Source organism: Mytilus galloprovincialis, chromosome 10 (genome assembly GCF_965363235.1).
Source record: "Mytilus galloprovincialis chromosome 10, xbMytGall1.hap1.1, whole genome shotgun sequence".
NCBI lineage: Eukaryota > Metazoa > Mollusca > Bivalvia > Mytilida > Mytilidae > Mytilus > Mytilus galloprovincialis.
Genome location: NC_134847.1, coordinates 46,111,341 through 46,123,116, shown reverse-complemented (window position 1 = coordinate 46,123,116; position 11,776 = coordinate 46,111,341). Strand labels below are relative to the sequence as shown.

Sequence of the window (11,776 nt, the reverse complement as noted above, 5' to 3'; positions counted from 1 at the left end):
GATAATGTAATTTCCAATTACGTAAGTATTATGAATTAATATAAAATTGTGGTGCATATGAACTTTCAATTCTAGGATAAGATTTTTTTCAAAACTTCATAGTAAAAGTGGTACAGTTTTAGCCGTAAAAGGAGTTCCTATGGAAAAATTGCATTGTCAATATTTACAGAAATGCAACCTAAAAATTTTCTGTGTCTAGATCTGTAGCACTTATGAATTTACATTGTAGGTCAATTTTTTCAACTATTTTCTGTTCACCTAATGTCTTAATAATTAAATTTTGCGACTATGAGTGGTTGTCTGTCAACCCAACATTTCTTTTTAGGTTTCAAAATATTCCTAAAACCAAAAACCAACAATTATTAATTAGATAATTTTGCAAAATGGTAAAAGACGCATACAGAAAAGACCAATGACCCACATTCAATATTAAAATTTTCTTCCTACCTTTCCCCCTTCTAACATTTTAATGGAATAGCCCTAACCATTCTTAAAATGCACAGGAGGGTTCTTACCTTGTTAAGTTGAGCCGCAGCTGCCAATCCTGAAGGTCCACTTCCTACAATAGCCACTGTTTTACCAGTTCTAGTTACAGGAGGCTCAGGCTTGATCCAACCTTTCTCAAAGGCATGGTCAATGATAGCACATTCAATGTTCTTTATGGTTACAGCTGGAGCATTGATTCCTAATACACAAGCTCCCTGGAACAAAGTAATTACTCAAACTAAAGAAATATTATATCTTAAATATACATTGATTCCTAATACACAAGCTCCCTGGAACAAAGTAATTACTCAAACTAAAGAAATATTATATCTAAAATATACATTAACATAAAAGGGAAGTTATTTTATTCAATTTGACCAATAAAGATATTTGATGTATTCTCAATATATATTGGCTGTATCCATGTAGTTAAACCTACATGGGATCTTTCCATATCTTGATTTGGACAATAGTTGTAATATTTCAATGGACTCTTAAATACGTAAATAAAGCCATCCGTGAAATTCAACAAAATTGGTACCACACAAATAAAAGTACTTTCATAGTATTTAGATCAACTCACAAAATTTACTGCCACAAAATGTTAACAGCTAAAATCAAACAAGATAGTAAAGACTTACCTCACAAGGGGCGGGACAAACTCTACCAGTGAATTCTGGGAAGTTGTTTGTCTGCAGCAGCTGATTAAGAGCTTCTTTCCAATTGTTCTAAAAAAAATACATAAAATTCAAGAGACTGTAAATATTCATTAACATAAAGCACTCAATATCTTTCATACTAAAATATAACAAGAGTTTACATGGTGAAGTGTCTTGCCTTCTTTACTGACCATTGATTTTATGTTTGGAGTTTTATATATAAAGCTTTACTACAACTATCATATAAACTTAACACGATCCGAGAAAATAATGTATCACATGCACATTCAGTTGAGAACATATGAATATATCTTGCTTTGCAACTGGCAAACAGGTTCAGTTGGCTATTTCTACTTTTTAATAGACTTTTTGTGTACCCACCTTGAATACTAGATCATTCCATTTAGGAATAATATTACTGAGTGGACATCCATGATCTGATTGGCAAAAAGGTACACCACATTCCATACATCTATAAAACAAAAAATTGGTATTACCTACAAAATCTAACAAGACATTTAAAATAGATTATCATCCCATAATAATTGGCTTACAGAACTTATGAGCAAGGTTGTAGGTGCATAATTCAATTGAGGTGGTACCCAACACTTTCACTAAAATCAATTTCACTCATTTAATTTTCATAAAATTTTGAAAAAGTATTTACTTTGACCCTTTAACAAATTATAAAAATTTCAAAAATTTTGAACCAACCACTTTATCAGAAAAAATACACTGGTTATATAGCAGTTTGACAAACACCAATTTTGATCATCGAGAAGCTTAATATTTCCTTAACAACACAATGTAATTAAAACGTTTAGCTGACTTTATGGAATTATCTCCCTGTAGTGTTAGGTACTACCTTAAGTGTTAAATTTTTAATTTCAAACATTTATCAAGCAGAATACTGAAATAATATTACACTATTAGCAGTAACTTTTATACAAATTTGTCGAAATAAACTCTAAAACAATGGTGATGTAATACTAGCTTGCAAATCAGTAAATTAACCTCACTTGAACTGTATTTATGCAACCTTTGATTTAACCTTATTTGGAGATGGTGTGCACATATGACATGCACGTGCAGTGATTAAAACAAATGTCAACTGAAAAGACTAGAGAAGGCATCAGCAGAAAAAAGAAATCTTATTCAGGTTATGAATAAATGATTCACTTTAATTTATGTTTTTATCTATGTAATGGAACTATGTTGCAAGTGCTTACTGTCTATATTCATGATTTATGTTAACCAGCTGGTTTACATTTATAATTATAACAAGGTCAACCAGTTTCATGGGTAATGTTTTCTATAGAAATTTGGCATATTTGATTTACTCTTAAGTTTATAATCAATTCAAATTCTGAATGAACTTTGTGAGCATAAATTTGGCCGCTGATGGCCCATAAAAGCAAATTTGGAAAACGATCATAAAATGTTTTACCTTGCTGCCTGTACTTTTAGACCTGCCTTGACACCTTTATGATTGTAGATCTCTTTCCAGTCTTTCTGTCTTGTATTCACTTCCCTGTACTGATTTGATGATCTTGGATACTTCATAAAACCTCTAAAACATATAAATTCCCATTAAACCTCTAAAACATATAAATTCCCAATAAATCTCTAAAACATATTAACTCCCATAAAACCTCTAAAACATATAAATTCCTGTAAAACCTCTACATCATAAATTCTCATTAAATCTCAAAATATTTATGTCTCACATTTAAACTTAGCTTAATAATACTTGCAGAACATATGTAGACGACACTGAGGATGACGATGACGACGACGACAACGTTATACCAATATATGACCTCAAAGTTGTATAAAAAGTCTGTATGCTTGAGGAACATAAGAAAATTAAAGAACAGATGGAATAAAAACTATTTTATAAAAATTATTTCATCTGAAACTGTATACAATACACTGTGAATTTATTTAGTTTTTGTATGTACTAATTTGTGGATTAAGGGGAAAAAAAAATTTTTTTTTTTAAATTTCATTTTGTAGTTTTACAATATCTTAAATAAAAGCAACAGAAAATTTGGGGTTCATTGGTACCCATTAAATTCACAAAAATTGGTATCCCAGTAATAATAATGATTTGACAGGATGTATATTGTTATTTCAGAGTAATACTTGCCTTAACTTATCAAGCTTCTTTTTATTCATTTCGCCATCAGGGATTGCATCTTCTATATCTACAACTTTCTTGGCTTCTGGTTTTACCTGAAATTTAAAGTATGATCATGCTGTAAAAAAATTTAGTTCTCAAGATATTTTTTCAGGTATGCAAAATCTTTCGTTCTAATCTACAATATTCACCATGGAAAAGAATCATATTTTCATACTAATCTTCCCCATCTATAGGGCAAACATAACTTTAGAGGTTTAGGCACTCTAACATTTCATTAATATAATTTCACCATAAAATATTCTTTTTAAAAATAAATAAAAATGTTGTCAAAATCAAAATTCTCATGGAGTTATAACTTTGAAGATTATGAAAATAGTGCTGTAATCATACTGAATGTGTACCCCTTTATAAAATACTGTAAATTCAGAAATTATTGTGTTGTGTTTATTATTGCAAAAAGTGCAACAGAGTTATAATTGCAATAATTTAATCTTTTTGAATTATACAGGATTTTTCTCAATATCTCAAAAATTAAAATCGCGTTTTAGTCTAAAAATAAATTGCAATAATAAATGCAGGCTATAATTTTTGCATTTACAGAAGAATTGCGATTATAACCCTCTCGCATTTTTTCGCAATAATAAAACATCACAATAATTTCTAAATTTACAGTATGTAATTTGGTGTAGTTAGATTAAAAATAAAGGAAATGAGGAATGTGTCAGACAACAACCCGACCAAAAAGCAGCTGAAGGCCACCAATGGGTCTTCAACAATAATTGAAGCTTTGAATGATTATTTTGAACGCAGAGTTCTCGCTAGGGAATATACCACCAAAATTTGCAAGAACCAACACAATTTTAGTATTTTGCAATAGAAATAATAGTGAGGACCACCAGGGGGAAAAGATTTCAAGCATTCTGTGAATTAAATACCTTGCTTTCCCCTTCATCATCTTCCTCTATTGTATTTATCATATCCTCATCGTATTCCTTTTCATCTTCCTCTCCATTCACCAATCCATCCTTCATTTCTTGTTCCTTTTTCAACTTTTCAGCCGCCTCATCTGCAGCTTTCTCTTCTACAACTCTTCTGTATTCATGTGGATATACCTGGTTAAGTAAATGGTAATAAAAATATTTCATTCAATTTGATATATCATTTCAGATTAGATTTAATCTAGAATTAATTTTTTTCTAAATAAACCAGATAATTAAATCTAACAGACAACACCTTATTATTGCATATAGGGTAAGGAATAACGGGGGAATAACCAATTTTAATACATTTTGTTTGTAATACTTTAGTACATTTTGAGCTATACAAAAGTAAATGATTTCAAGGTCACAATATCAGTTTACTAATCTGAGATATTTTTACCTTAACAAAACATTTTCTTTCTGTTTCCCAGTTTTCTAGTATGAATGCTGCAACATCTGACCCTGTTTTACCCTTGAACTCTGCCAGAAGGTCCTTCACAAAGGTCAAATCTCTCTGAAGATCTAAAGGATTCAGGCTGACAGATTCCATATTACATTTTTTGGCAAACACTTGTGTTCTGAAAAAGCAAATATGACTCTACTAGTAGTACCCTTATAAATTAAACTATTTTAAATTTATCGTAATAATGTAGTTATGATAAAAATATGTAGTTTTGATGTGAAAATGTCTCTGCCATAGTCAGTGCCTAAAATAACTATGAGAATCCAGCAAATTTCTTCAAAATGTCTTAACAATTATCCAGGAACAGGTCCAGATGTATTTCAATTGGTCTTGAAAGACTTAGTCTAATATCATTCTGGAACTCTTTCCAAAATAAATGCAGCATAAGAAATGAAGACCAATCCTAGATAAGGTCTATTTGTATATATTTTCAAAGTCTATCTATGAATAAATTACTTTCCTGACATGAAAATCACATAACCAAATAAAATCCCCTAACACTGAAAAGTAAAATCTGAAAAATATAAAAATCAAAAGGGAGCTCACATCAATAGATATAAACAATTCACCAAAGTTTAATACAAACTGGTTAAAGCATTTTTGAGTTATTGTTGATGACAGTCATTTAACAGGTAAACAGGCATTTATAAATGAGTTGTTAACATTTAGTACTTACTTATCATATATATAGGCAATTCCACCAGACATTCCAGCAGCAAAGTTACGTCCAGTCAGACCAAGGATGACCACTCTACCACCGGTCATGTATTCACATCCATGATCTCCACATCCCTGACAAATAGATAACACAATTAATTCATCTGTTATATATATCTCAAAGTTGACTAATATAATTCTACAGCTACTTTTTATCATGTCTGTTAGTTGTTCAATCTTAAAAGACTACTTTTCAAAAATTGTATGATTTCTTCCTACTCATAAAAGACTAGGAATTCAAAGTGTTTTAATAAAGAATAATGTGGAATCATTATTACTAGAACACACCCGCGAAATCACGGGTAAATAGAGCGCAAGTATTATATAAAATGTATCAGTGACCGCCGTGAATAGTCAATTTTAAAACAGGCCTAAAGAGCAGCGGAAGTCTTTTATATTACTCAAAAAGTCAGTCCGATAAAGGAAACAATACCTTATTATCATATTCCTCCCAAAACATACAAAATAACCGAAACTGAAATACGTTAAGTAAGGATGATAAATGCTAGAACACACCCGTTAAATCGCGGACATTCAGAACGTGGTTGAAAGTATGTTAAGTGTTGTAGGATGAATTTTTGTAAAAGATTTAATGAATTGAGAATTTCAGGAAAGGTATCAAAAGTCATAGGTACTTTGGGACAGGACAATTGTTTTTCTACCCCTCTTCCTATTTTCCCAAATTCCCATTTTTTTCTGTGTATTTCAATTTGAACATACATTTACAATATAATGAACATGCATTACTATAAATAAAGTGTGTTTGCTTTTTACTATTAATTCTCAGTTTACTAATCAATCCATGGCGGTCATTGATATATTATATAGACCCACTCTATTTAATATACTTGGTGAATGGATGAATTTTTGTAAAATATTTTATGATTGGAGAATTTTAGAAAAGGTATCAACAGTCATAAGTACTTTGAGACATGACAATTGTTATTCTAACCCGGCTCCTCATTTTTTGGCTCCGAAATTCCCATTTTTTTCTATTAATTTCAATAATGTTAGTGCTTATCTGTACATTATGAACATTGAAGGCCATACATTGACCTATAATGGTTTACTTTTATAAATTTGTTATTTGGATGGAGAGTTGTCTCATTGGCACTCCCACCACATATTCCTATATCTATTCATTAATTATAAATAGAGTGTCTCAGGTTAGGGGGAGGGTTGGGTTCCGCTAACATGTTTTACCCCACCACATTACTTATATACGTGCCTGTCCCAAGTCAGGAGCCTGTAATTCAGTGGTTGTCGTTTGTTTTATGTGTTATATATTTGTTTTTCGTTTTTTTTTTATATGAATAAGGCTGTTAGTTTTCTCGTATGAATTGTTTTACATTGTCATATCGGGCCTTATATAGCGGACTATGCAGTATGGGCTTTGCTCATTGTTGAAGGCCGTATGGTGACCTATAGTTGTTAATGTCTGTGTCATTTTGGTCTCTTGTGGACAGTTGTCTCATTGGCAATCATACCACATTTTCTTTTTTTTTATATGTATTTGCTTTTTACTATCAATCCTCATGCAGTTAACAAATCGATCCACAGCGGTCATTGACATATTATATAAACACTCTCTATTAAATAAACTCTGTGGCCGCCGTGGATAGTAAACATGAAAATAATAGCAGATAGCAAATACACTTTATTCATAGTCTTTGTATGCTCAAAGTACCGTGACAAAATTGCAAACCGGAAGTCTAGTCTGACTTAAAATTTCGTCCAATGACAGAAAAATATCCGGACGCATTTTTTTTCGTTTTTCTCCCAAAATAACCCAAACTGAAAAATTATAAGAATGGATGACAAATGCGACTATACGTGATACCTATAGGACACAGAAGTACATTATGATGATTAATTTGTTGTGGAAGGAAGAGAAGCGACACACAAAATGAGGTCTTCTCGTTTAATAGTATAGATTCCTAGGATACCTATTTTTGTGGGTTTCATTGGTATAGGTGAACCACAAATTAAAATGTTCAATGAAATACAAATTTCTATCAGGTTGTATGCAGACTTTGGTAAGACCATAAAATCACATATCCACAAAAAAGGGCAAGCGTTACGCACTATACCAAAATTAGCATCCACGAAACTAAACTAATCCACAGTATATAAGATTCTAATCAGGGGGTATCATTGGGGGTTCTGATCCTAGATCCCGCTTACACTATGTACTTAAGCAATTCTCATTTTTTTGTCATTTCTGGGGTCCCGCTTAACCTCATTTCCCGTTTTCAAGACACAATAATTTGACTTTCACGTGTCCCGCTTACAAAAAATCAGCAATCCCGTGTCACGCTTAGACCCCAATGAGACCCACTAACAAAATCTTTAGGCAAATTAAGCTTACAGTAAGTAAAGATGTTTTTTAACTTCAAAATACCTCACTGACAGCTGTAACTCCAGAATTCCTGACACAGAATCTCTCTGCAGTCTGTCCCCTGAAGAATGCCCTGCCAGATGTGGCTCCATACAACACTACATTACCAACTATAATGTTATTGACAGATTGAAATCCTTCTGATATATTCTTTGGTGGATAGATCACAATCTCTCCTCCAGACAGGCCCTGTAATATATCAATATTGTGCATTGATGTCATTATAGATTATCGTTTATCATCTCAATGAGATTGATTTTCTGGCTGAGCCAGGACGGCAAAAGCGAGAAAGGCAATCGAGTTGAGATGACCAATGATAATCTGTTTATCGCTATTTTACCTATGCCGACCTTGTCAATTTCATGTCAATTTCATTAGCAACGCCACGTGCCTGCTTAGTTTCTAGCGATAATTTTCCATCTCAAGCTAGTGGCATGATATGAAAAATTATCACAAAAAAAGATCAAAGGAAAAATGCACAAAATAGCGATAATACTATTTAAAGTAGAAGTCTTCTTGAATGAATAGAGTAACATTTAACAGTTGTAAGAATACTACAAAGAAATTATTTATTGTAATAATATAGCAGCAGTGTTTTTGTTTGTATTCTTTTAAATTTACAATAGATCTTTGGTATCTGTCTTTGCCTTAAAAGAAATTATTTATTTAAAGTATACAGCATGTTATGTTTGTGTTTACCATCTTCAGTATGGATTCAATATGCATTTTTTTAAACTTAGCTTGTCATTATTTTTTGGGTGAAAATTTTGACATATAAATCACTTGTTTATTTTCAAATTGGTATAACTATGTTAATATTTGCCTCATTCATAGCACAAATAGTTCTTATATCATCACTATCATCACAGTAACTCCAACTTTACCTAAACTGTATTATGTATAAAGACATGTGCCATTTTAAAAGAAAAATCAATATGTGTTTTTTTTTCTGTTGGTGCTGTGTTTGAAGCTTTTAGACAATATATAAATAACATATAGCTGAGACTGAGAGGGTGATAGAGCAGATTGTTACCCCGAGAAAACATTTTGGACTGTGGTGAAGCCATGGTTGACAATGCTTTTTCGAGGGTACCAATATGCTCTATCACCCTATCAGCTATGTGTTATTTAACTTATTACACTGAATGTCCTATCATTAATGTCTTCCAATGATGAATTGAATATAAAAGTATTTTCTATGACATCACGTACATAACCTTACAGGTATTAGAAAAATCAACAGAAGTTAAGCAAAATGTTTTATTTTTTTTTTCATTTTGACAGTCAAATAATAAAATCTGAACAAAAACATAGACCTTAAGCATTGTCTTTAATTATTTGATGTAAATTCAATTCATTGTTCTTTGAATTGTCAATTTTTGATAGGTATGGACGAGAGGGTGACATTCAAATAAATTGTCACCCGCTCAGCCATGTGATGGAGTAAATTAACACCCTCGTATTAGTCAATTCAAATATAGCATTTTAAAGTGAAGAAGATTAATATAAAATCCTACCTTTCCAACATAATCATTGGCATCTCCTTCAAGTTCAACATAAACACCTTTGGCTAGGAAAGCACAGAAACTTTGACCTCCTGACCCCTTCATTTTCAGAACAATACTCTTATCAGGGAGACCTGCTTCTACAGTTTTTCTGAAAAAAAGAATATCAACATGTGAATGTTAAGCAACATTCATTTTCAGAAACTTTAACCAACTCAAGAACCATAAACTTATGCAAAAATCTAACATTTTGATAAGACATGAGGACACGTAGTGAATATGTACAATCAGCCATAGATATTTATCAATTAAAATCTAAACTACCAATAATTAAATCAATTGACAGAAACACTGAATTCTGAACTAGTAAAATAGATTCATTTAACAGAAATATTATTTTGTTGGGTGCAGTATAACACATACTAAAAGCACAAAAAAATACAAAGTTGCAAAATAATTAGGTCAGAAAAGATTTCATTTTCCCAAATTAATAACCAAAGAAAGAATAACTTCGGCAAATCAATGAAACTAGCGTTTCATTATAAACAATAAATTTTAAGTGTTTTCTAAAGTTGCTTATGTTCACAAAAATCCTTTATTTCTTGTAAATAACCTTACTTAGATATGTAGTAACTGAGAGTAGAACCAAATGTTCTATCTTCATTGGTAATATTCATCTCTATTTCAACATTTTTCTTCAGTCCTTCTATCACATCCTTGGCTTGTGCATATACTTTATAGTCCTGGAATCAATCAAACATTGAAAATGTGTGAGGCACAGTTTTCAACAATATTACTTTTAAATCTATATTTTGACTTGAAGGAGAAAATAGATCAAATTTAAACTGAATTTCACAATAGGGATTATCAAGCAGAAATTAAGAACTTATTTTCATTTAACAGAAATGTTATTTTGTTGGGTGCAGTATAACACATACTAAAAGCACTCAAAAATACAAAGTTGCAAAATATATCATAATATAATATCTTATTTTCTTAAGATTTACAATAACACAAAAAGAGTATCATCTTGCATTGCTAAATGATTTGTATGGCTGATTTTGTTTCTCTCCTGATTGTTCATATATAAATTACCTGAGATTCAAGCTCTCACCATAGCCAAACTCTCCACATACTACTTTCAATGACTGCTTAAAATTGAACAACTTATGCTATCATTTACACCTGATGGCAATATGTTCACAAGGGCATGATTTGTTTAATCTACATCCAAAAGTTTATAAGACTTTAAAAAGAAAGCTGTGTTAACCATTTAATTTTAACAGTAAATCATACCAATCGTTTCTCTAGTTCAAAGAGCTGTGGTATACTGCCTCCTTTAATGTTGATTCCGGGTCTCATATCTAATGCATTCTTTAAGATCTTACTGAAATCCAGCAATTTAGCCTTATGATTTTCTGGGTCTGGTGCAAATTTCAATCTATCGGTTTTGCCAATCAAGTCCTGTAACCTTCTAAATCCCATCTTTGCCAGTATACTTCTTACCTTTAATTGATAAAAAGAATTAAAATAGTGCTAAACTTCATGTTAGTTTCTTTTATAAAGTATATATGCTTTGAAGCATAACTATTTGAAACCAATAAAGTCAACTTAGAAGAGGAAAAGGTCATATCTTCTACAACCAAAGTGGCAAGATATCCAGTGTATTATAATTGGACAAGAATTCAATATATAGTTTAGGACATAAGAATATTTGATAAGCAACCCATCTGAAAACAGTATTTGATCATTTTTGTGTCGTCTGGTGAATTTAAAACATGAAAACACTTCACTTACAAAATTTGTATCAACTTGTCTATATCTAGTTACTGAAAATTACTTTCAAAGTTAAGATATAGTTTTATGTTATGAAGTTTAAATATTATTATCAACCAGAAGTACTACTAGCAGTGGTGAAATATGATATAAACAGCTTTAAAAATTTTCATTTGACAATTTATAAAGTATTTACATCTTCTGCAATCAGGAACAAATAGTTGACAACATATTCTGGTTTTCCTGCAAACTTCTTTCTCAATTCAGGATCCTGAAATATATGAATAATGTACTGATACTGAAATATCTTGTTATTATCTTTAAAGCTAAAAGAAATGATATGAAGAAAAGTTTTCATATAACAGGAAACAGAACTGCACCATTTAGACATCTATCAAAGATATAAAAAATATCCTATACAAACAATGAAGTACGCCTCCTGGTGCTGGATTTTCTCACTGTGTTGAAGACCCATTGATGGCTTTCACTTTTTTCTGCTCTTTGGTCGGGTTGTTGTCACTTTACACACTTCCCAGTTCCATTCTCAATTTTAATTTGTTTTCAATGCATAAATATAAACAAACTTAACAAGGACATACAAAAAACTTTATACAGAGACCTGTAAAATATCAAGTTGTTTTCAATGGAT

The 11,776-nt window shown here is 31.2% G+C and overlaps 1 protein-coding gene across 2 annotated transcripts in view; it reads right to left on the bottom strand.

The window, feature by feature from the left end:
* The window catches only part of LOC143047651 (uncharacterized), a 68,475-nt gene that overhangs the window by 15,461 nt on the left and 41,238 nt on the right, over positions 1 to 11,776 (bottom strand). For both annotated transcript variants that reach the window (XM_076220836.1, XM_076220837.1), the window contains 13 exons: positions 11,324 to 11,398; positions 10,648 to 10,857; positions 9,970 to 10,094; positions 9,364 to 9,502; positions 7,850 to 8,035; positions 5,408 to 5,523; positions 4,669 to 4,846; positions 4,224 to 4,400; positions 3,295 to 3,380; positions 2,593 to 2,715; positions 1,527 to 1,617; positions 1,128 to 1,214; positions 516 to 701 (listed from right to left, as the gene is read on the bottom strand). In XM_076220836.1, coding sequence (XP_076076951.1) covers positions 516 to 701; positions 1,128 to 1,214; positions 1,527 to 1,617; positions 2,593 to 2,715; positions 3,295 to 3,380; positions 4,224 to 4,400; positions 4,669 to 4,846; positions 5,408 to 5,523; positions 7,850 to 8,035; positions 9,364 to 9,502; positions 9,970 to 10,094; positions 10,648 to 10,857; positions 11,324 to 11,398 — 1,779 coding nt within the window. The remainder of the gene's footprint in view (positions 1 to 515; positions 702 to 1,127; positions 1,215 to 1,526; positions 1,618 to 2,592; positions 2,716 to 3,294; positions 3,381 to 4,223; positions 4,401 to 4,668; positions 4,847 to 5,407; positions 5,524 to 7,849; positions 8,036 to 9,363; positions 9,503 to 9,969; positions 10,095 to 10,647; positions 10,858 to 11,323; positions 11,399 to 11,776) is intronic.